Below are 25546 nucleotides of genomic sequence, written 5' to 3'. Positions count from 1 at the left end.
TCATTATTCAAATATTTTATTGTATTGTACTACGATTTTGTAAATGAGATACTTCACTTATTAGTATCGATAAAGTATTCTAAATTATTAGATACCAATATGTAACCCAAATTAAAGTATCGGTACATCGTAACTATTTATGCACCTACTTTACTTTATTTGTGTGTTTTTATGGGGGTCGAATAAATCTTACACGTGGTGAATTTTTTTTTCTATAAAATATATATAGGTTGTTCATGCAGTGTGTGAATATGGAAGGTGTAATTATTGACTTATTTAGACCAGCTTTTTTGTAAACACTTTTAGATAAAAAATTGGCTGAAATTACAAATAAACATTATAAACATGTAAATATCAGAGTCTCAATTATTTTGGATCTTTATAAATTGAAGCTAAGGTAGCATGGCACAGAATACGAATCAGTAGAGAAAGAGAAAGAGACAGAGAGAGAAAGAGACAGCGCAAACTTCGCTGCTGATAAATCCACTCACTGCTAGAAAATTGCTGTGAACATCCTTTGTTCATTTTCTTTATTAATTTAATCTTTTTCTTGTTTTCTACATTTTTTTTTTCACGGTATTTTTTGTCACGCAAAAAGTGAAAGTTCTTGGGAGGTTGCTGATTCGTTTTCCGAGGAACAAAAATTTATAAAATCGGTGTTTCTCAAAATTAGTTCCTAGAAAATAGCTTCATCCAATTCAGCCAAGTTTTTTCTTCGCATCTTCTTTTCTTCGTCCGATCGAGTCTTTCTTCCGGTCAAACAGAGACTCTGTTGATTACAGAACAAATTCCAAATTCAATTTCTCTGAAGGAAAGAAGCGTATGGGATCCACATGGATTGTGTTGTTGTTTTGTTCTGCGTGCGTTTTCGCGATGGCTTCTGCAGAAAGAAGCATTACGAGAATGGAGGTGGCACGGTTTAATGTTACCGAAGATCCTGCACAGAATTTTCTCACGAGAGTTGTTAATTTCTTGTGGCAATCTGAGGATACAGGGTATCATCACGTGTGGCCGGTAAGCTCTTCATCTCTTTTGAATTCTTGGTTTCGTTCTTCTTGAAGACAAAGACACAGAAAATTCATGGGATTTGGTTTTGTTTTATTTTTGGATTGGGAAAGCGATAACTTCATTTGACCTGTCTGATTTGCTTTTGCTTGTCATTTTGATGATTCACTTCACAAATGTTCCGATTCGATGATTGGATCAGAAACATAACCATGTGAAGACAGAAAGCTAACTTAAAAATTACATTATTTTCGGATAATAATATTTTAAAAATTAAATTTTGATAACTTCTTATATGTAAGAGGTGGCATAATATTTTATTAAGTAATTTTAAAATATAAAAAAAAATCACTTAAAAAATAACACTTCAAATATTTTAAATTAGAGAAAAAATTATCCAAATTTAATAATTAAAAATTATTTTCCATTATTTTAGTGACTTAACATGCAATGAATCTTAATATAAATTCGTTGTTGTTTGAATAAATTTATTGAGGAAATGAATGTGAGGATGATTACCTATGTTTAAATAATGAAAAAAAGTTTTTGTACAGCAGAGTTGTATGGGCAGAAAATGGAAATTTCAGAAAAGATAAACATAGTTGAAAATTAACAAATTTTCTGAAATTTTTCGGTTGTTTTTCAACAAAATGTCTGAAAATAACTTTTAAGTTATTCCAAATATGCTGTTAAGTAAGAGTAAGTTTTTTTAATGACCCACTAATTTCATCATTTGTTCTTAAATAATTTTTAAACTATTGAAATATTTATCATTTTAGTTTAAAAGTAATGTATTTCAATAATATTCAGGTACTGTTTAACATGATTTCTTATATATTTTAGGATTATTTAAATAGTTTTTTTTTTTACTTTAATTATGAACAATCTAAGAAAAATAATGTTTTCAGGATAGTATATGTGGGTTATTTGAGAAAAATAAATTATCTAAATGAAAGCGAAAATAGAAGGATTTTTTTTTTGTTCTATTTTTGTTCTGTTGATTTCTTAGTTAGTTAAAGAAAAAACAAATTGGAGCTCTGTTTTGTTTTCTTCTCCTATAAACTGAAAATGGAAAAGTAGATAGATACAATGGTATAGCAAGCAAGAGAAAAGTTATGGTGTTGTTACTTTCACATGACGATGCTACTATTATTTTCAGAACAAATTTTTACATGGAATTTATATTTATTATTTTATTCTTTTATATATATATTTTTAACAAATATAAAAGTTAATTTTTTTAATAATTAAAATATTTGTGAAAGTGAGTTGTAAAGTGACAGAAGTGTTGTAAAAAAAAACATTTTTGTTTGCAGGATTTGGAATTTGGATGGCAAATTGTTGTGAGTACATTTGTTGGGTTTTGTGGTGCGGCTTTTGGAAGTGTGGGTGGTGTTGGTGGAGGAGGCATATTCGTGCCTATGCTCAGTCTAATCATTGGATTTGATCCTAAATCAGCCACAGCTATTTCTAAATGTAAGATTAATCACGATTATGCGTTCTTTAATTTTTTTAGTTTTACGGTTTACTTAAGATAAACAATTTAATTACACTCTTTTATACCTTTTATAAATAAATATGTTGTGTTTTTCATGGTACTTTTTTCATTTTTAACTATTCAAAGTCAACCCTAAAGTACTCTAAAATCATAAAAATCTGCCATAATTAATATCCCCCGGCCGACATAATCCTACTATTGGTAGATCAATGTAAAATGAGGAAGAAAAAAATATTGAAGTAAAAAAAATAAATAGATATGTTTTTGTCCCATATTTTTTATCTTTGGATTTTACAAAATATTTGTTAATTTTTTGGCTTTTGTAACTTTATTTTTTGTCTCAGTTCTCTTATTGTTTTATTTTAATTCCTGCTAATTTTTTTTTTCATATAATGTAAAACGTAATTCCCTTTTTTTTTCAAACAGACTAATTTAAAACAAATAAAATAGTAATTTTACAAAAATTAAAACAAAATACAAGAACTACTAGAACTACTGAAACTAAACAGCGGAACTTTTACCAAGATTAAAAAATAAGGACTCAGATAAATTAAGACTATATTTCAAGGATTAAAATTACATTTAAGATTACAGAAAAAATGAAAAAAAAATGTTATATTTAAATTTAAATTTTGAAAATCATTGATTTTTTCTCTCTTTTATTTCCCATTCTTTTTCTTCGGCCAAGCTAAAAAGTTTTCTGGTTGTTCGTATCATTCTCTATTTTCTTTAGTTATATTCAAACGCACTATAAAAAGAGAAATAAAAGACTTACAACTTTAAGAGTTCACTATCTTTAATCATCGTTAGGTTTACTGAGAAAATTTCACCGAAAAAAATAAATATTAACAAAATTTAAAACTTACACTTTAGATTTCTAACGATCATCATGTGCGTAATGTTTATTACAGGTATGATCATGGGTGCAGCTGTGTCAACGGTTTACTACAACCTTAAACTGAGGCATCCTACGATGAATAAGCCAATCATAGACTATGATTTGGCTCTTCTCATTCAACCAATGCTCATGCTGGGTATCAGCATTGGAGTAGCCTTCAATGTTGTATTTCCTGATTGGATAGTCACAATATTGCTTATTGTTCTCTTTCTAGGTAACAATCATTGAAGCTGCCATTTTTCTTTGCCACTTTTATATTTTTTAACTCATTTTATTGTCTTGCAGGCACCTCAACAAAAGCATTCTGTAAGGGGGTTGAAACCTGGAAAAAGGAAACCATAATGAAAAAGGTCTTGCTTAACTTCATTTATATTTTCACTTCCATTTTTTACCTCACACTTTCCCATAACTATATAACATAAATAATTCAGTTAAATATGTTTTTTGCTTTCTCAACTTGGATGCACGCGAAATTGAAATTTATTTTTCTCTTAAATTTTGATACACTTTATTTTTATAATGTTAATAATAATGAATGGATATAATCCTTTTAATCTAATAACATTATTTTTTTATGAGTTAATGGTATTTCATATTGTTATTTAAACTGGAACATATTAAATGATGCAACAATTCCGATCAAGTCCAAATTTCCAAATTCTATGTTGAATTTTTAGATGTTATCTTGTGTTGAACGCTAAAAATACACTATATTAATACTTTAAAAATTTTTTAGTATATTTTAAAAATTAAAAATTAATGGTTATTAATATATTTTGAAAACACAACAAAGAATAATACAAAACTCAACAAAAAATTCAAATTCACTTGAATGTTAGCTTAGAATATAATTTAACACTTAAAAAAAAGTTAATATCATTTAACTAAAAGGATAATATTTATTTATTTTTTAAATTTAAAAATTAAAATATATTAAAATATTGGTCATGAATGAATTTTAATTTTGGATATAAGTTGGACACTGACACTAAAAAGAAGTATTGTTTTGTTACTGACTTTGTATCTTTCAATATAATTAACAAGAAGAGAGCACTGTTTTGGTGTATATAACCTGGAATTGAGGGCTAACTGTTTGACATTTTGTATCAATCTAGGAAGCTGCTAGGCGGCAACAATCAAACGGTGAGTTCAGATATTCATCAACGTACACCAAATCATATTTAAGTTTTACCGGAACAATTTTTTTCTTATGTTGCAACTTTCATTTTGGTGTAGCTTCAGCTGAAGTGGAATACAAGCCTCTTCCAAGTGGGCCAAATGGTGTCGCTGTGAAGGACATCAAGAGTGTCACCATTGAACATGAGGTCACTATATTCTCTTCTCCACTGTGTTCTTTTATGAACTTCCTGATTTTCCTTTTATATCTAATAATGTGGATTCTGCAGGTCACTATTATTGAAAACGTATGTTGGAAGGAGTTTGGACTTCTTATGTTTGTTTGGGTTTCGTTCCTTGCATTACAGATTGCCAAGGTTGTTCTTTCATGTCTACTAACAAACAACACTTTGTACCTTTTACACCATGCAACTTTTCTAACTAGGGATAAAAAATAATGTGCTATTATGGACAGGAAAACTACACGACTACTTGTTCAACATGGTATTGGGTACTGAACTTGTTACAGGTAATTGTTTTCGGGACATTCCTCCATAGCTTTACTCTTATACAATTCTTCTGTCAGAAAACTGTCTGTTACAACATCTTTAAACCTTTCGAAACATGGTTTCCATGTTCTGCAGATTCCTGTCTCGATTGGGGTAACTGCATATGAGGCAGCTGCCTTGTTCAGTGGACGCAGAGTAATAGCTTCCATCGGAGAAGAAGGGAAAGATTTCACTGTTTTACAGCTATTTGTCTATTGTGTCTTTGGCATACTTGCTGGCGTAGTTGGTGGCATGTTGGGACTAGGAGGAGGATTCGTTATGGGTCCACTTTTTCTCGAGCTCGGAGTCCCACCTCAGGTTAGTTTTATAAATGTAAATCTTATCTTAGAAAGTGTTCGGGTGTTTCGAGAAAGGATATCGGAAAGATACTACACTAATAAGCACGAGCCCAACCTACATATAAGGCATTCACACCACTTTTAACTCAAAATTTTATAAGACAATGGGTTTATGGATATTGATCCTTACATGTTCCTCAATTTATTCATTTTTACTCAATGCGGGACTTAAACTCATACTTGAATCTAGTATTAGAATCGTCCAAAATCAATTCTAATGAGATTTATTATTTGTTAGATTTATGATAATAGTATTCGTCACTGTTAATATCGAATTTTATGTTGAAAATGCGAAGTTGTTACGAAGGATATGTTTGGAGATATGTAAATATATGAAGCAATGCGTGAGAGATGTAAATTTAGAGTATCTATGATTGCAAATATGAAATGATATTTGGTGAGCGTAGAAGCAGATGAAAGAAGTTTATTTCTGTTACTAAAACGATTCAACGTCTTATGTGCAGGTGTCAAGTGCCACAGCCACCTTTGCCATGACCTTCTCCTCATCTATGTCAGTTATAGAATACTATCTCTTGAAACGTTTTCCAGTTCCTTATGGTTAGTGCCCCAGAACTTCAAAATTAACTCTTAAAAATAGCATAAAGTGATGCGATTCATTTATTTAATTAATTTAATGCTATTAAAAAAATTGTTATCAATTTCTTTTATAAAATCTTTTTCATTTCGATGAATAGTTATCCACAAAATAATTATAAATCAATTCAAACTTAAAAAAAATTAAAAAAAAACTTTTTATATAAAATTTTATAACAAAATTTTGGTAAATGTTCCACAGCTGGATACTTCACTCTTGTGGCTGTCATTGCTGCTGTAGTTGGACAGCACATTGTGAGAAAAATGATCATCCTTTTTGGAAGAGCATCTCTTATTATCTTCATTCTAGCTTCTACAATATTTATCAGTGCAGTTTCATTAGGTGAGAATCGCATGCAATTCTTTTGGTTTTGGTGAAAACTTGCTAATTATAATGTTAATGTGCATGTGCTGATGAATTTTGAATCGTTTTTGGCTCGCATGTTAGGTGGAGTTGGTATTGCAAATATGATACACAAAATAGAGAATCATGAGTACATGGGATTTGAGAATCTCTGCAAGTATGGATAATAGCGAATTTTGAAATATTATTCTGTCCTATTTGCAGCATTATTGGTGAGGCCAAATCTCCTGTTGCCAAAATTGACTTTCAATTATTGGCATGGCTTCAACTATGTTGGTGATGTGTCATTATATGGATAGTTGTTGTGAAGTGATGTAGTGAGGGAAATATTCCGAATATTCATTTTGTTGATTTATATTTTTTTTAATAACAACCACTTTTAAATTTTTTTAATGAACTACTTAAATAGTTACTTCTTTCTATTATTTAATGACAACAAACGTTATTATAATAATACCAAACAGTTGAAAATAATGTTAATGTCAACGAAATTCAATAATAAAAGATATAAAAATGGTCTAAAATAATGTCAATGAAAAATATAAAAATAATTTGAACGATATAATTGTAAAATATATAAAAAAAAGCACTTACATTTCAAACATAAAATAATTAATATTTATGTTTTATATAAAAATTATGAATTTTAGAATACTAAGAAAGTAGCCATTATTTTAATTCGTCAACAACATCTACCCTACCCTAACGCGTAAGCTCCTCCTTCAGCGACGACGGAGTACTGCACCATGTTATTTTAAAAAAAATTATATTATGATTCTAATTTTTTATCTATATTAATTAAATTATATCAAAAAATAAAAAATAAAAGTTAAATGAGATTCTAATTTTTTATCTATATTAATTAAATTATATCAAAAAATAAAAAATAAAAGTTAAATGAAAATCATAATATCATTATTTTTATTAAAAAAACTAGACACAAAAATATTGTTATTTAATTTAATTACATCTTTTGATTTTAATATTTATTATTTTATTTGTCATTTATTTTGTAAATGAAAATTGAATACTGTAATGAAAAATGTGACCTGTGAAATTATGTAATATGAAATGATATTGAATTATTTTTTTATAAATTGATTAAACTCATTTATTGGACTAGCCCACAAAATTATTTTAAATACTTATAAAGTATAATAAAGTAGATTTTTTACATTTAAAAAAAATATTATATTATATCTATAACAATATATAAAGGGGATTCTCCTTTTGTGTCCACTTTTCAAAATACCGATTTTACCCTTTAAATATAATAATTTATTAAATTTTTAAAAATTGACCGTTACTTTTACAAACTTTTTATAAAATCATATGTCTCTGCTTATTCTCTTATTCTTTATTTATCAATATTTATTCTTTTATCTGTTATGATATATTTAACTTTATTTTAATAAATATTAATGCATACACAGGCGTGATAGCGCCTGTGTTACGCTAGTATATATATATATATAATTTTGTAATGTTATAATTTACATGATATTTATCATCATTTTATTGAAAAATAAAATTAAAAAATCTCACTTAAAATAAATGAAGGTATCAAATGTTCTAAAATCTTTCTCAGGAATTATTACAGTTGTATTTTCAATAACATTGACAACCAAATATTGTTAAAAATTCAATACCTCAAACGATATAAACTTCTCGACTCTTACGTTTGCGTTTACACACGATCCAATAATTTTAAAATGATAAATTGTATAGTCTTTTTCTATATGAAGACTAATGGTAATAACACTATTAGTTAAAAATGAATAATAAACAAATAAAATTTCTTCTCATTCTCCAAACATTATGAAGATCTATGTTGTAGAGTATGACGTTAAAATTGTACAATATATATATATATACATGTTTAAGATTATATCTCTTATTTTTACAAAAATTCAAGTTTTAATTTAATAATATATATCTTTTAAATAATAGTTAAATTAAAAATCAGATTATTTCACATTTAGGAAAGGATGTCGCAGTTCATAATTCAAAATTTCAGGTTTTTATAAATAAACAATATCACTATAACAAGTAAATATCTTTTATGAATTATTATTTTGGTAAAACGGTTGTTGTCTTAACAGAATTTATAAAGACCAGTTGAAGACATTTTTGTCATGTTGGAAAGTTATATCATCGTGTTAGACAAAAAAGAGAATAGTTTGAAATAAGTTCGAATTCCTCCCAAAATACATTTTAATTAGATAACGATTTTTAATATAAAATCACCTGAATACCATAAATATATAATAAAGTTGAATATATAGAAGTTACATACCATATCTTTTATGAAAAATTATATTTTGATAAAGTTTTATTAACAAATTTTTGATAAAGTATACGTGACAATATTTTAATAAATGAAATAAATATTTGATATAAAAAAAAATGTTTGATATGTGTTAGAAAATAAATTTTATTAAAAAAAGTTTGTTAATGAATCATAATCCATCTTTTATACCAGTATGAGTTTATTACTAGATAAATTACTAGTTCTAATACTACTGATAGATATTTTCAGAAAACATAAATTACATAAAAAGTTCATTTATGAAATCTGAATTAACTCCATGATTGATATTCAAAATCTTAAAAAAACGTGTACGTTTTCTACGTGATATGTTTTTTAACTTTTTTATTTTCACTAAAAGAATATATTTATATTTGAAATTATCTACAAATATTTAGTTTAGAAATTTTACACCATTAACCTCTGATGCAAAAGTTTTTTTAGTGTTGGTTATTATTTTAAGCTACACTTATAATTTATGAGAGTATGTTAGACAGTAAGAAGTTAAGTGTTTATTACCTAGAAACATAAGTAATGAATCACAAAATTACATTAAAAAAACAATCCAAAAAAAAAAGACTGTAATATAGCAAAACAGTGAAAAATATAAACTGAAGCAACAACACTAAAAAAACAAAAGTAACAAACACAAACAACAATACAACAAAACACTAAAAAATTTAAACAGCAAATGCAACCGTGAGAACCCCTTTTGTTTTTCTTTTCTATGTACTTCCTTTGCTAGCACTCACAAAGAAGCAACACTCGACTCATCTTGCACCTCTCTTCCTCACCATTTTCTCCTCCTTCTCTCTAACAAACAAAGGGGTTTGGGTTCCAATTCAGTTTCTGAATTCTGCTTTCTTCCTTCTGTAACAGCAATCCAACCTAAGGCTAGCACAGAATCTCCTCCCCAAGCTTTTCAATCCATCCCTACGCGTAAGTTGATTCCAATTTCTCAGTTTACCTTCAAATTTTCTGAATTTTGGGTCCTTCAATCTTTTGGGTTGAATTAGGAATCATACTCACGTCTAGAAATTTCCCTTCCAGCTCCTTAAGTGCTGAAATCAAACCATCTTCCAGTTGAGAGCTGAATTTGGTTGTGATTATTGAGAAGGTAAGGGAAGCTAACCCCTTTTACTCAAATTGCATAGAAAATTCGTTGATGGGTCTGAATTGTATGTTTAATTGTTGAATTGATGTTTGAATTGCATTTTGTGGTGAGTGATTGAATTGTGTATGAGGAAAACTGGGCTACTGCATGTGGGAACAAGTTCGTGACCTGGTATTTTCGCCTAGGCGAGTGACTCTCGCTTGAGCGAAAACACCAGGAAACACACCTCTGTTCCTGTGCGAAGTCTCGCCTAGGCGAGCTGGGGTCGCTTGAGCAAGAGACGATCTTGTCTAAGCGAATCAGTCTAGCCTGAGCGAGAGTTCGCCCAAGTTTCTTATTTTGCCACTGTTAGGGTCTTGTCTAGGCGAGACTGGCTCGCCTGAGCGAGATGGCCTCTCGCCTGGGCTAGATTTTCTAGCTTGAGCGAGAGCCACTACAGTAGGGGTGCTTTAGTTTCTGTTTTCATTAGTGAGAATGCATGTTTTAATGTAGCTTTGTGTAAATCAGACCTTGTATGGTTGAAATGTCATTATCGATGTATTGCATGACGAAATTGGATGAATATAAATTATGAGGAGTTGTGGTTGAAATAGAATTTCAAGGGAAATTCAAGTGAATTTATAGTGTGTGTAAGGACGTGAGGAATCCATATTGGTTGGTATCCTGAAACTCCAATAATCATTCATGCTCAAATAGAGTATAATGGATTATGTCGTGAGGAGTAACAGGAGGTCCTAGTCATTGGACTTGATCCAGTCCTAGACGCGAAAGGGACTTACCCTAGGAACGGTCGGGTGAATACTCCATGTGTCCAGACTCTACAGAGTCTGGGAACCGTTACAGGCGCAAGCCACCAAGAGCTCCAATCTCGCTTACACAATCCAGATATCGAGTCTAGAAATTTATAATTGAATTATGTGTTATGAATGATATTTCTAATTGTGAAGTTTATTGGTGTCTCTCGTTTCCGTTAGCTTACCCTTCTTGTTTGTGTTTGCTTGCTCTTGTATATTATCCTTTGCAATTATCACCTATGGTTGGTGTGAGCAGAGCAGAAACCAGATGAAGATACCCCCTTCTGAGCAGAAGTTGACACTTTACTGAGAATTTTCGCGTTTCCGTTGTAGTTTTTAGGTTTGATGCTGTAAAGTTTTAGAGTTGTGCAATTTAGCATTTTCTTGTACCTACTCTTACCATGAGTGTTTTCATGTGGCTTTTGGATGACTGTACTAACTTTATATTCATACATATAAATTATATGTCAATTATATCTTACTACCTGTTTTGCTCGATCATAATATAATGTTTGATTTAGTAGTGTGAAAACTATTAAATGGGATGTTACAACAACTATATTAAACTAAAAGCTCCAACATCATCACCAACTAAACCAAAATCAGTAAACAAAAAACTATTTTTCTTTTGTATAAAAAAATTATGTACAAAATTTACTACATAAATAAATTTTTTAGTTTATAAATTTATTTATATTTACGGCAAATGATGTATAGGGTGACGTAATGGTATTTTTAATTACCATAATCCAAAAAAAATAAAATCCAAGTTAAACCTAAAAATGTCCAAATTACAGTAAAATAATATAAGGAACTGTTAATTTGAAAAAAGTAAGAACACTCAAGTTGGAAAATGATGATTTACCTTTATATATATATATATATATATATATATATATATATATATATATATATATATATATATATATATATATATATATATATATATATATATATATATATATATATATGACAACGATATTTTTGCTATTAAGTTTTAATAATCTTTTTTATAACTTGAGATATTTTCTGAAAAAATAAAATAGTACAAATTTATTTAAAAAATGATATGAAGTTGTCAAAATTTGTATATAAAAAATTGTTAAAATTTAAGGTTAAATTATACTTTTAGTCTCCATTTTCGTAATAAAATTTGAATTTGGTCCCTAAATTATTTTTTATCTCAATCTGGTCCCTATTTTGGGAAATTTGACCCAATCAAGTCCTTTCCGTTAGTGGTGGAGTAACGGTGTTAAATGGGGTGCCACGTGTCATCTTCTGGATTTTTTGAATTTTTTTTTGAATTTTTTTTTATTTTTTTTGAATTTTTTAAAATATTTTTAAAAAATTAAAATTTTGCCACGTGTCAAGCGGACATCGTGCCACGTGGTAGTGACAGTGCCACGTGGTAGTGACAGTGCCACGTGTCATTATTTGGGAGTTGTCATTTTCTCATTTTCAATTTGGTCCCGGTATTTTATTTTTTGTCTCAATTTAGTCCCAATTTTTGTAAAAATTGTGCAATTTTGTCCCTCTCCAAATTGAAACCAAATTTAATTTCTATATAAATATGCACAGATATTTCTATCAAAATTGATATTTCAAGTAAATATTTTTAACAAGATTAAGTTTATTTTAATTTATATTTTACGTTAAACTTTATTTAAAATTGTTTTAAAGTTGTTAATAGAAAATAATATTAATAAAAAAATTCATAAATTATATTGATATTTTATTTTATTATACTTTAATATTGTTTTTTATTTGAATTTATATTTTAAATAATTGCATATTTTTAAAATGTGTAAAATTCAATAATTTCTATACAAATATTTTAGTTAGTATAAAAATAAAAATTATATAATTTAAGAAAAATTAACTAGTTTATGTAACAATAAAAAATAAATAAATTTAAAATTTGAAAACAATTTTAAGTAAAATTTAATGTGAAACAAATTTAAAGAAACTTGGTTTTATTGAAAATATATAATAAAAATATCAATTTGAATAAAAAAATCAAATTTAATAAAAATATTTGTATAACATTTTATAATTTTTGTTTCAATTTGGAGGTGGACGAAATTGCATAATTTTTACAAAAATTGGGACTAAATTGAGACAAAAGATAAAATACAGGAACCAAATTGATAATGAGAAAATGACACTTCCCAAATAGTGACACGTGGCATTGTCACTGCCACGTGGCACGATGTCAGCTTGACACATGACAAAATTTTTAATTTTTTTAAGAATTTTAAAAAAATTAATAAAAAATAAAAAATAAATAAAAAATAAAAAATAAAAAAAATTCAAAAAATCCAGAAGCTGACACGTGACACCCCATTTAACACCGTTACTCCACCACTAACGGAAAGGACTTGATTGGGTCAAATTTCCCAAAATAGGGACCAGATTGAGATAAAAAATAATTGAGGGACCAAATTCAAATTTTGTTACGAAAATGGAGACTAAAAGTATAATTTAACCAAAATTTAATTGTCAAAAAATTATTATATATATATATATATATATATATATATATATAATATTTTAAAGACGGAAATATTCTTTGATTCTTTATTTTAGAATTTTAGAAGAATAGTATAAAAAAAGAAGAATAATTGTTATAGTATATATTAGTAAATTTGGTGAGCGTCTATCTTTTCACGTCTATCTTTTCCTGTTATATATAATTTGTGTCTTCTGTTATTTTGGTGAAATTTGTTACCACAGTTGAAGTTTATTAGAATCTGGAAATTTCGTGGCAGAAATTGTATTTTGTTGTACCCACCACAACACAACGGCGCATTTGGGTATAGTAAAAGAAGAAAGGTTCGGTGTTTATGATTTACGCAGCGATTCGTGTAGCGAAAGCAATTCCCCAATTTTGATTTGTTTTGAGGAACACAACAGTTCCCATTCAGAACCCTAACCTAACCGCATACCCTTTCTTCAACCTCTGCGTCCAAACAACGCCACACACGCACGATGGTGTTCTACTTCAAGGCGCGTCCTGAAGCCGGCGATTACACTATCTTCATGGGTCTCGACAAGTTCGAGAACGAGGAGCTCATCAAATACGGTTTTCCCGAAGATATCTGGTAACCCCAACGTTCATTCTTATCTTCGTTCTCTCTGTCTCGCTCTCTTTTTTTCAATTTCTTGATTTCTTTTTCGTTTCCTCAAATTCTCTGCTTCCGGTAGAAATTCTACTCTTGGCCTTGGTCTTGAACGCGATTTGATTTGATTACCAGTTGTGTCGTTTGTGTAGCAGAGGTTTCTGTGCTGTTTGGCCTCGATTTTTGCATCACTAATTGAAAGAGAAGGATTGTCGATTTTTGTGGTTAATACTCAATATTATTACCGTGCAGTAGTCGGGTTTGTTTAGAATTGGGATTCAACCAATTCTGTTGTTTTAAGAACACTGTATTTATTTTGTCCGGGGGACGAAAATTGAGTTTTTTTCGTGTAAGGGGCAACCCATTTTGGGGATGTGATGTTGCTTGTGGCTATTTGTTCTGGAAGATAGTAATTTCTTCACTCGTTTTTTCTTAAGTTTGTTTCCTTTAATGGCGACTGCTTTCTTTTTGTTTTGATTTAATGCTTGCTGAGATAGTTGTGTTGTTTTTCTTTTCATTCACCGAGGTTCTTTATTGACAAAGTTTGTTTATTGTAGGTTCCATGTTGATAAAATGTCTTCAGCCCATGTGTATGTCCGGCTGCACAAAGGCCAGACTATTGATGGCATGAGTGAAGGTTTACTGGAAGACTGTGCTCAGCTTGTCAAAGCAAATTCAATTCAAGGTGAAAGCCTGACAGTATATTCCTCTGGTTTATTAGTTTAATTGATTTAGCTGCCAAATTTATGTGTTATTGCAAAAGCTTTTAAATAGCATGGTACTTTATCCTTATTAAGGTTTCATTAGTTGTGGTATTGTTTGGATTATTTTTTCCTTAAGCACTTATAGGAAAAGAAAATGAGAAGGTAAAATGAATTAAGTCTCCCCTATAAGTTAAAATCAGCTTATGCATTTAACTTTTATAGAAACTCATTCATTTCATTTCTTCAGAATCTAAGGTGCATAAGTTGATTTTAGTTTATAGGAGAAGTTCAATGTATTGTACCTTTCTTCTTTTCTGCTCCTATGAGTGTTTACAGAGAGATTTATCCAAACAGGATCTATGTTTACAAATGGAATTCGGTAAGGCTATTCTCTTACTATTTCAAAAACATATATGCAGTTATTATTTGACTTTCATATGTATCTTTCTAATTGCTCGTACTATGTGCGTAGTGCTTATCATTTTTCTTTATTCATGGCAGGGAATAAAGTGAACAATGTTGATGTTGTTTACACTCCATGGTCTAATTTAAAGAAAACTGCTTCAATGGATGTTGGTCAAGTTGGTTTTCACAATTCAAAAATGGTGAATGTTTTTCACAGTTGAATCTTTTTAATATTCTTTCTCACCTTTTTAGTTCTTTGTGTTTTTTATTTTTGTTTTTCAGAGTGGGTGGGTGGGTAGTTAAATGGTTGAGCTTCCATTTTAAGAGAGTATCATTTTCTTGTTTTCGTGCATTTTAGGTTCGAACAGTGAGAGTTGAGAAGAGGATAAATGAGATTGTTAACAGGCTAAACAAGACAAAAGTGGAAAGGAAACCTGATTTGAAAGGTACTTAATAAGTTTGCTTCATTTCTTTTGAGTAATATTTTCTTTAGAACATTTAAGTTTGGATAGTAAAAATGCTAATTTTTTTCTGGACGAGGAGGCAAATGGTGCACACCTTTATGTTTTATAGGTTATCTTGGCTATTTACCCTTTATGGTGTATCATGTATAATATTTTTACAAATCTGATTTGGTACGTGTGCATCAGCTGAGCGAGAAGCAGTTAATGCAGCTGAACGAGCTGAGAGAAAACAACAATTAAGAGAAAAGGTGAGTATTGTTCTTTTTCTTTTCTTAATTCATGCACACAACAAAATCATTGCTGTCACTAACCTCAGTATTTAAGCATAGTCGATTATATTGATAGACTTGGATTTGAAAGTATACTTTAATTTTGATGGATTGGCAGTGAGAATATGTTGTACGCTTTCAGCCAACCTCATCATTTAGTTAGCTTAACTTCTCGAGTAGTTCGTAACTTATTAAGCTCATCTGGTAATTTGTTATTATATCAGTGGATGTAATTGAAATATTTGTATACTGTTGGAGCATCAACCACCATGTTGCTTACCTTTCTGATTCATAGTTTTTAAAATTATCATCTTTGTTTGTCCACGTGCACCAATTGAGTTATGTGTCACTTTTTAGCTTTCTTCCCTTAGGGTTTTGTCTGTTAACTTTGTTAAGGACTAGAAGATCCTGCTCAATGTTTCTAGGAAGTCTGACTCTGTAAAAAATGTATGATGAAAATCAAACGTCTGCTTTGAGCTGTAGCATAGGTGAAAGTTAATTACTATACTTTAATTGATACGTTATATTGGTGCCTTCCTGCTTGTTTATGATTTCAATCTTTCTTCTAAGACACTATGAAAACATTTTATTGAATATTTTTTTTCATTCACCCACATGTTTTTCCATTCAGAAACGCCGTGAGGAATTGGAAAGACTCGACAAGGAGAGACAAGCAGAGCTTCGGAGCTACAAGGGTTTGATGGTTGCTGAAAATATGACATCAAACAAACAAATTGCATCTGGAAGCAAATCATTGCAGGAACTGGAGGAGGATTTCATGTAAGCATTTGATTATTGGGTTTTAGGCAGATGAGTGGCGATCAACTTGCTATCTGGCAGATCTATATATTGATTACTTCTGGAATCTGAAGCTGCATTATGTTATCTTTCTTGAAGAAACCAAGTAATGTGTTTACCCAACTGTGATCAGATAGAGAAAAAGAGGGGGGTGGGGGGAACGGAATGATTGGACTATGTTCTTCGCAAAGGCAATGTACCTTATCTATAACCTTGCTTGGGACAATGGTTTTTATATTATTGTTCTCACAGTCGAGTCAAAAACTGAAATATTTCTTGCTACATTTAGTGGCAGTTTACGCTTGGCTCGTTTAGAATTTAGTTTCCCCTTTTTAATTTTATTTTCCCCGCTTGCGAAATTGTTGCAAAATGATCTCCAGTGTTGATGGTACGGGCAGAAAAGCCTTTTATTGTTGATATTAAAACTAATAGAACACCATTTTAGCTTGAGACCGTACCCAGTAAGGTTTGTTCACTAGCATTGGTATATGAATGTTTGTATGTTGCCCATGAAATCTTGTAACAGAACGATGATATTTTGTTCGTCTGCACATTCGTTTCTAAGTTGATGATAAGGTAATAATAGTCAATTATAGTAATATTATAGCTGTATTTACACTTTCATAAGATAAGGGCTGTATAAAGATAGAGAATAGTCACAACTATTCTTTAATTTGTTATTTGGTGAGATAATGTGATATGATATTTATACTAACAATATTAAGATATGTCGCAACTTTCATTTATATATCAGAGTTCACTATTTTAGTTCAGTCTTATTTTTGAAATTTAGGATGTATGGTTTTAATCTCATTTTGTAACATTTGACATGGAAAACATAACTCAGACAATGTAAGAATATTTTCAAAATTCACTGTTGAATTTAAAATTTCGTTTTCATAAATCATGTTAAGAAAACCTGTACCAATTTGAAAATGATGTTTTATGTGTACAAATAAAAATTGAATGTACAATTTAAATTTTCATTATACATTTAAGTGAGAAACATTCAATATCTTTTTTTATGTCATCATGTTATTATATAATTGAAAATATATCATTAATATAACATTTTTATAATTTATTACTAACTAAATTAAAATTACATTTCGTAGAAAATTACTAAAAATACAGTATCAGTTGCAAGTCATATTAATGTTATCCGAGTTTCTTCTCTTTTAGTGTGTGTGGGTATGTATATATTAATGTTAGTAACTGTAAATTAAGGTGTGATAAAGCACGAAGTAGGATTTATGCCAGTTACTAACTGATCAAGATAGTGGGTGAGAGAACAAACAGAGAAAGGCTAGTTGTGTTTTAAATATTTTTTGTCAGGCAGAGAGGTTTTTATATTATGCATCTTAATAAATAAACGAACTCCAAAATAGAACTTCGATTATTTTATTTTTAATTTTTAATGAAAATTAATGTATATGCATTTGACAAAGGAGAAGAGTCGACATTTAAAAGAATTTAATACTTGCATCTTTCAGTTTGAAAGTATAAAATATATCTAGGAGACATCTATTAATAAAATAATTATCCTTATAACTATCTTTTTTAGGTTTAGTAAAACAAATTCTTACTAACCCCGCTTAGAAAATGACACTTATATATGTGGGGAAAAATTGACAATAATATAAAAAATATTTAAAATTTGGAAGAAAAATCAAATGAGATCAAGTTAATAATAATCTGACACTATCCCAATTGAAAGACAACAGCCTAATGAAAAAAAAATAATTTTGATAAATTAAAAAATATAATAAATGTTATATTTTTTGAGTAAAATTTAAAATCATTTAATTTTAGTTAATTAAATTATTTTTACAAAATTCGAAATTTTATTTTCTTTCAAAATTTATCATGAAAACAATATTGTTTATCATACAAAATTTCAAATAAAAAAAAAATAAAAGAAAAGGAGATGCTAATGGTTTAATAATCCCGCTTAATATTTTGTTTTATTTTCAGAATTCAGAAAGTGGTTATTTAAAACTACCAACACGAGACCATGACATAAATCAAGCCCAAAGTTAAAGGTACTTGGCAGTTATCAACAAAACCCTAAACCCTCTATCCCACTCTGTAACTCTCTGCACTCATCCATGGCAACGCAATCGTTAGACGAAGAAACAACTAAGAAAGTGATACGACAAGTACGAGTCGTATTAATTCTCGCTTTGTATTTCAACATTCATTTTTCTACTATCATTGTTCATTCAATTTTTGGTTACCTTTTTTTTTTTTTTTCTGTTTTTCTTTTCTTCTATCAGGTGGAGTTTTATTTCAGCGACAGCAACCTTCTCACCGATGGTTTTATGAGGAAGAATATCACTGAAAGCGAAGATGGATGTATCCTTTTTCGTCATTTTCGTATTAGCCATTTTTGTTTTCTTTTTTTGTGTGTAGCTGTCTTAATCAATAGCCTTGACTGTGATCGCACAGTGATTAGTTTGGCTCTGATTTGCTCTTTTAATCGGATGCGTACGCACCTTAGTTTGGGTGATGTGAAGCTCGAAGAAGTGCCCGAAGATATCGTGAATGCTGTTGCCCAAACTTTGAGAAATTCGGCTTCACTCAAGGTCTCTGAAGATGGTTAGTTACTTTTCCCTCTTTTTTGTGGGAGTCTGTAGTTTTGATTACTTGAAGTGTTCATTAACATCTCAAAATAATGTGCTATTGTGTTTTGTTTTTCAACTAAGTTTTTATTTTGGTGATTGGGATGAATAGCTTACAAAACAATTGAATGATTTCAGTTGAGCATTGTATTCACCATGTGGATGAAAATGTTCCTACATTGGATGAAGAATGATCAGTTACATCCTCCTTTTTTTTCGTTTTTTATTTTTATTTGTATGTTTTAGGGAAAAAAGTTGGCAGAACAACAGAACTTCCGAGACCAGAAGTGGTTGAGCAGGTGGAGATAAGAACACTTGCTGTATCACCATTTGAATATGATCTGAAACTTGAAGATGTGGAGAAATTCTTTGGTCAATATGCTAAGGTAATAGTAACACCAGGGAGTCTGTGGTCAGTATCATGATCGACATGCAAACATTTATGGACCATGTATATTTTACTCTTCGTGCTTTGTCAATGTGTGGTGCAAGTCAACAGGAGTCAAATCTGCATAAAAGAAGTTTCTTAGTGCTCTTGAAAGGGAATTAAGATCATTGCCAACATTGTTGTCATAATACGTTATTATCCACTAAGAGATGAACCATGACATTGTGTTTGTCTGTTTAATCTTGAGTGCTTTAGATTTATGTGTTACTTTTAGTGAGTAGAGAAACACTGTTGCTTAGCTGGTAGTTTTTAAGTACGAAGTACTTTGTATGATCTCCTTTTTATAGTTTATGGATTTATTTTTGTGGTTTCAGGTTAATAGTGTTCGGCTTCCCCCTCATGTTGGAGACAAAAGGTTCTTCTGTGGCACTGCCCTTGTTGAATTCTCATCAGATGAAGAAGTAGAAAAGGTTATGAAAGAGAAATTGGTGTATGGCGGGGCTGAGTTAGAATTAAAACTCAAGTAAGAACCTTCGAATACCTTTACCTGGGATTGATTAATTTCTAAAACATGAGCGCGGGTGTTTCTTTAGTACCACATTGTCCTGGTTTCATTTTATCAATAATTCAAATTCACGGATTGCTAATAACTTATACTCGAATTACTGAATTTGAGAATTTTGGTATTTGAAACAGTTAATCGAAATGCATTAATACTGTGTCAGAGAATATATGGATATACCTAATGTTTATATTTACTTAATTCAGGAAGGACTTTGATGCAGAGAGGGAAAAAGAATTAGAAGATTTTAAAAAATCTCGTCCACCTTTGGGTTCAAATCACCAGAATAACTCAAAGGAAGAAGAAGAAAGGTAAAAAGCTGTCAATCTTTTTATCGCCCCAAAGGAAAATATACACACCGACTTACAGTTTTTATTCATTTTCATAACAGCTACCCTAAAGGCTTAATTATTGCCTTCAAACTAAAGAGTATTTCAGATGACATTCCTTCAGACCAAAGCGTTGCTGATCAAAATAATAGCCCTGTCCCCAAAACAGGTGAAAAGCCTGAAATTGCTGCTGGAGAAAATGACCGAAAGGTAGATGAAGAAAGCAATGAGACAAAAGAAGCAAAGGAAACTGGAAGTCAAAACAACAATGAGGTGAAAGAAGCAAAGGAAACTGGAAGTGAAGACAACAATGAGATGAGAGAAGCCAAGGAAACTGGAAGTCAGGACAACAATGAGATGGAAGAAGAAAAGGAAACTGAAAGCAAAGAAAATAATGAAACAAAAGAAAATGAAAGCCCAGAAAAGAAGCCACAAACTGGTGAAAAATTTTCTGCCGCTGCTTACAAGGACAACATGGATGTAGTCTCACGTGAGGATTTAAAGAGTGTCTTCGAAAAATTTGGTACAGTGAAGGTAGTAGGGTTTCCCCTTCCTTCAGCTAGTAGAGCTTTTTGCCTTGTTTATTTAAGATTTGGCAGCTGTCTGATATAACTCGTCACCCACCCCCCTGGAGTTTACTTTCTTGTTTCAGGAAGGAGGATACTTCTTTTTATGTAGTTTTTATTGTTTAATATGCTATAAACAAGCTTTCTGAATTGATCAAATATGCTTGTTTTTTCTGTTTAGTACATCGATTTCAAGATTGGAGAAGTGTCAGGATATATCCGATTTGAAGAAACGGAAGCTTCTATGAAAGCTCGTGCTGCTGCAGTTATTTCAGAAAAGTGCGGTTTGGTGGTAAAGAATTTCATTGCTATTTTAGATCCACTGACTGGTTAGTTCTACTTCATTTTCTTTTGTTACTAAAGCAGTTATCTAATTTTTATTTGGATTTCGGGTTAAAATCTTATTTTTCATCATTAGTACAGAAGTTGATGAGATTAGTACCAAACTGGTATCTTCTGACTGAAAATGTTTTGGATAAGCTGAGAGTCTTTTTTGTTTTTTATAATGATTTCAGGTGATGCCGAAAAAGAATACTGGAGCCGTCTTCGTGGTAGTCAAGGCAAGCACCGACAATTTATGAATAAGCAGGGAAGGTACGTGGTTGGAATCAACGATTTTTTGAATTTTACTTTACCTTTGTTTTTCTTTTATGGACTTTTTTTCCCTTTATTCTGTTGGTTGCTCTTAAAAGGGTGGAATACAAATTAGTTATATTCTGATTGCAGGGGAGGATGGCATGGTAGAGGGAGCAAACATGCACGCTCTAGAGAGAATGGTTCTACATTTGGTCGCGCAAATAAGGCTAAGAAAATTGGTGCTGCATAATTTCCATATCAACCAGCAAGGTCCCCAACCAGCTTACTGCTTCTTGAATTCTCCGTTAATATACTAAGTTTTGTTTTTATGGTTCTTCGTTGTAACATGGTAACATGATCATTACTTGCCATATTTCTTTATAATCACATGCCTTATATATATATATATATATATATATATATATATATATATATATATATATATATATATATATATATATATATATATATTGTTTTTTTCTTTTCCGTTTACATAATGACGTAGAATAAAATAACGTGTTCGATGATAGGATAAAACATGGAAATTTTTAGAGGAAATATATATATTGCTGTTCGCATTTGCGTTTTCTTCAGTGTAGTAAATTGATGATGAAGCTTGTTTTAGTCCGTTGATCTGGTGAAACATACCACAATTCTTGTCGGGTGGGGAATTCTCTTAATTTTTTCAAATACACTTTGAAGAAATTTTTAGTACAAAAATTCTTACAAGTTGTCAGGAATCCTAAGAAAACTAAATCCATTTGTATAAATATTTAAAAAATATTTTCAAGAATATAATATTTTAGGAATTATTTTTCAATCAAGTCTATCTTTAAAGCATTTCTAGAAGAGGGGTTAGAATAATGAGGAAACAATTAATTTATAATTGTCTATTTTTTTTAGAATAATTTAGACATACTATATGTGTAATATAGTAATATATATATATATATATGATATTTTCAGAAAACATGTTTGGTAATAAAGATGATTTTTATTTAATATTTTTGTAATTGAATGTAAGAAATATTTGATAACAAACGACAATTGTTTGTGTTGAGAGAAAATTTAATTAAAATTTCAAGATTGAAATCTTTATTTACCCAAAGAGTTAAAAAGTATCACCTTTGATATGTTGCATTATCAGTTTTCTATTGGGATATTTATATTTTGTTCTTTTCAAACTTCATGTTCGTTGTTCTTTTGGCGGATTTTAACTCTGAAGTTGTTATATCTCTATGTTTTATATTCTTTATTTTATCCTTGTTTTGTTTTTTTGAATGATTGTGATTTGTACTCTTCTAAATCTCTGCACGTCAACCAAACCATGTTAAACTTCATGCATCATTTGCAGAATATCATAATTAAGTACAATAACTAAACCATTTGAACTAATCCGAACTTTTAGATATATTTAAAATTTTATCCATTAAAGATTCATAATATTAAGATTAAGATCACTTTATATATCTGGGAAACATAATTTCTTTATGTTTTAAAATAAAAACTAATTTCTTTTCAAATAAATTCTAAAACTAAAAACTGTCAAAAGCATAATATTTTATATTTATTTTACTTTTAAATTACTTAATTTCATTAATTTTTTTAAGGATTTTCATGAATTTTTAAAACACTTGCTATTTCCTATTAAAGTCATTTACTATTCCTATGAAAACTACACAAAAAAATTATTTGGGTAAAGCGTAAGAATTAAAAAATATAAAACTTGGAGGCTAATTTCAACCTATTTTATAGTTGAAAAAGTTAAAGTATATTTACACTCTAAATTAATTACAAAAATTGTAATTTCTCTTTATAACTCTTGAATTTTATCTTTCATTTTTTTAATATAACGGTTATATAAAATAACTATTAAATTAAGAAAAAATAGTATTGAAAATGATGCGTAATTTTCCTATGGTTACTTCTGGAATTTAGAATAGCCATTTATGAGATCTAGTTAAATTTAATGAATCTAATTATATTTTAAAAAGGTATCCAAATTAATTACATTGATTATGCAATTTTGATAATTTTATGTTAATAATATATAAAAAAATATATATGTAAAAATAGATTTTATGAACATCAGTGGTAGAAAATGTTAAATTAGGCTGTTTGGTTATAAGTATTCCGTATAATTATCTGTAAAATAATACACAAGGTATACTTGATAAAACTTGACATATTTATACAATATTTTTAACCGTTTTAATTTTATTGATAAAATTATTTTTAGAAGGATTTAAAACTGTAATTATTTCTAATTGTTATTTTATGGTATTGTATATTTATCATTAACTATACTATAATATACTATATCATGTCATATTTTTAATGAAATTTAAACTAAAATAAAATAGCACACTTGTATGTGAATATTACATTTTTATATATTAATTAAAGTAAATATTTAAATACCTAGAAACACGGTCATTGAATAAAATAATATGTATATTTGAAAAGATTCTTCATTTTATTTATTTGAAAACTTGCTAGTATGACGATGGAATAACGCAATAGCCACATGCGCCATATTTGATATTTTCCATGTTGCAGTCTGATGGACCAATAACACAATGTTTATTTATTTGCATTAATTTTATTTTATTTTTGAATCCGGAAGAAAAGTTGAGGGAGTGAAAGAAAAACTAAGAGAAGAAAACTAAGGAGAAAATATACAATGTGAGGTTCTTTCGATAAAATAGTGGAAATTTTTAATAAAATGAGTATTTTTTAAATTGAAAAAATTAAAGCAAGAATTGTTATCACATGATCATTATATTTCATCTTCAATAAACTTGGTTTGCAAAAAAAAGAAAAAAACATTTTAGGAAAAAAGTGTCTGTAATTGCTCAATTTCAGTAGAAGAGTAGCTTTATTTGTCGGGGAGTGGTACTTGACACCATAAATTTCTTCTTATTTCTATTAAAACATTTCAAAAAATTATTATTTTATTATAATATTTTATTTATTTTTATTTTTATAACATTAATATAATATTTTATTATTAAATCTAGTATTAAATGGAAGTCAAAATCAGAAAGACTGTCAAAATAACTTTTTCCTTATTTGTCATGATTTGTTGTATTAATAACTTGTTATTTAGAGTACTAGAGTATTAAAAAAATGGTGTTTGCATTTTTTAATTTAAAAGTTTTTTACGAAAAATTATTGTACTGATAAATTTTATTCGTAATGTTATTAATAATTTATGTTTTATCATCATGTATTTATAATTTTTTTTAATATTTTATGTAATTTAAAAAATTATGAATTAACTCTTTTTTATCATTAATTTCATAACTTACTTTAAGGTATCACTTTTTATTGTTGAGTGTATCTGAATAATATTTTATAATACTAAATAATTTATTGTGATTTATATTATTTGAAAAATAAAATATTTAATTAAATTTATGATAATAAATGACAAATATGCATGTAGGTGCCAATATATTCATTTTGGAGATAAGTTAAATTTCATACTCATAATTATAAAGATAAAAATATTTTTTTACTTCGAAAATGATAGGTAAACCCATGTTTTCTTTTTGTTATTCCTAATCTTCCTAATGAAAAAAATTAATAAGTTATTAACATGAACGAGTTTTTTTCTATTCTTATTACTTATTAACAATGCTCTTACCCTTTCAAAAGCATATATGAAAAATTATCATAAGTTAAGATAGATAATTTAGGCAATCATAAATTTAAAAAGAAAAAAAAAATAGAGAAAGGGTTTTTTAAGAATCATAACATTTTACTCAAAGTATTATAAATTATTGATAATTTTATTCTGTGAAAAAAAGTTGCTTGGGGCATCCATTTAAACTTGTATGAATTTAATATTAGTTATATGAATTAAATATGAAGTAGTATTGAATTAAATTTATTGCAAGGGTTAAATATTCTTTTATTCATAAACTTTTACCTAAAATTGAAATTAGTTTTTTCCAATACTTTGTTACATTATGGTTTTAAACTTAAAAAATAAATTGATATTATCATTTTAACCTCACAACGTCACTTTTTTACATGATAAATGATGTTCCAAACTGCCATTTAAGCTAAAGAACGTTAAATAATAAAAACAACTCAATTCCTAAAATGGAGGAAGAGCATAAAGTCACTGCTGCAGAGGGAG

At 28.9% G+C, this 25546-nt stretch overlaps 3 protein-coding genes and 1 long non-coding RNA gene across 5 annotated transcripts; all 4 read left to right on the top strand.

Moving 5' to 3' along the window:
- Window positions 1–400: 400 nt before the first annotated feature.
- Window positions 401–6775, top strand: LOC114164672 (sulfite exporter TauE/SafE family protein 3). 2 transcript variants are annotated; one of them, XM_028049412.2, is made up of 12 exons: window positions 401–1014; window positions 2322–2481; window positions 3415–3615; window positions 3687–3751; window positions 4517–4544; window positions 4644–4726; window positions 4808–4894; window positions 4993–5046; window positions 5162–5383; window positions 5889–5982; window positions 6221–6361; window positions 6467–6775. In XM_028049412.2, the coding sequence occupies exons 1-12, from the start codon at window positions 823–825 to the stop codon at window positions 6547–6549; spliced, it is 1410 nt and encodes a 469-aa protein (XP_027905213.1). In that variant the 5' UTR covers window positions 401–822; the 3' UTR covers window positions 6550–6775. The 2 variants fall into 2 exon arrangements, with proteins under 2 accessions (XP_027905213.1, XP_027905212.1); XM_028049411.2 differs by having other exon boundaries at window positions 402–1014; window positions 4638–4726.
- Window positions 6776–9443: 2668 nt separating this feature from the next.
- Window positions 9444–11019, top strand: LOC146883970 (uncharacterized). The gene is made up of 3 exons (XR_014984383.1): window positions 9444–9629; window positions 9741–9807; window positions 10855–11019. It is a non-coding gene; the product is annotated as an uncharacterized LOC146883970 (long non-coding RNA).
- A 2300-nt stretch (window positions 11020–13319) lies between these two features.
- LOC114164540 (coiled-coil protein) lies at window positions 13320–16656 on the top strand. Its single transcript, XM_028049250.2, has 6 exons — window positions 13320–13699; window positions 14275–14402; window positions 14923–15026; window positions 15185–15272; window positions 15477–15538; window positions 16191–16656. The coding sequence occupies exons 1-6, from the start codon at window positions 13587–13589 to the stop codon at window positions 16341–16343; spliced, it is 648 nt and encodes a 215-aa protein (XP_027905051.1). The 5' UTR covers window positions 13320–13586; the 3' UTR covers window positions 16344–16656.
- Window positions 16657–18350: 1694 nt separating this feature from the next.
- On the top strand, window positions 18351–21783 carry LOC114196060 (la protein 1-like). Its single transcript, XM_028086561.2, has 10 exons — window positions 18351–18516; window positions 18634–18712; window positions 18806–18955; window positions 19225–19364; window positions 19741–19889; window positions 20135–20239; window positions 20320–20791; window positions 21005–21152; window positions 21339–21417; window positions 21550–21783. The coding sequence occupies exons 1-10, from the start codon at window positions 18466–18468 to the stop codon at window positions 21647–21649; spliced, it is 1473 nt and encodes a 490-aa protein (XP_027942362.1). The 5' UTR covers window positions 18351–18465; the 3' UTR covers window positions 21650–21783.
- The last annotated feature ends 3763 nt before the right edge of the window (window positions 21784–25546 follow it).

The sequence above is a fragment of the Vigna unguiculata genome, chromosome 9 (assembly GCF_037176805.1).
Source record: "Vigna unguiculata cultivar grain cowpea cultivar isolate G323 ecotype 2 chromosome 9, ASM3717680v1, whole genome shotgun sequence".
Classification (NCBI taxonomy): Eukaryota; Viridiplantae; Streptophyta; class Magnoliopsida; order Fabales; family Fabaceae; genus Vigna; species Vigna unguiculata.
The sequence above is the reverse complement of the archived record's forward strand: the minus strand, read 5'-3'. Positions and strand labels throughout refer to the sequence as shown.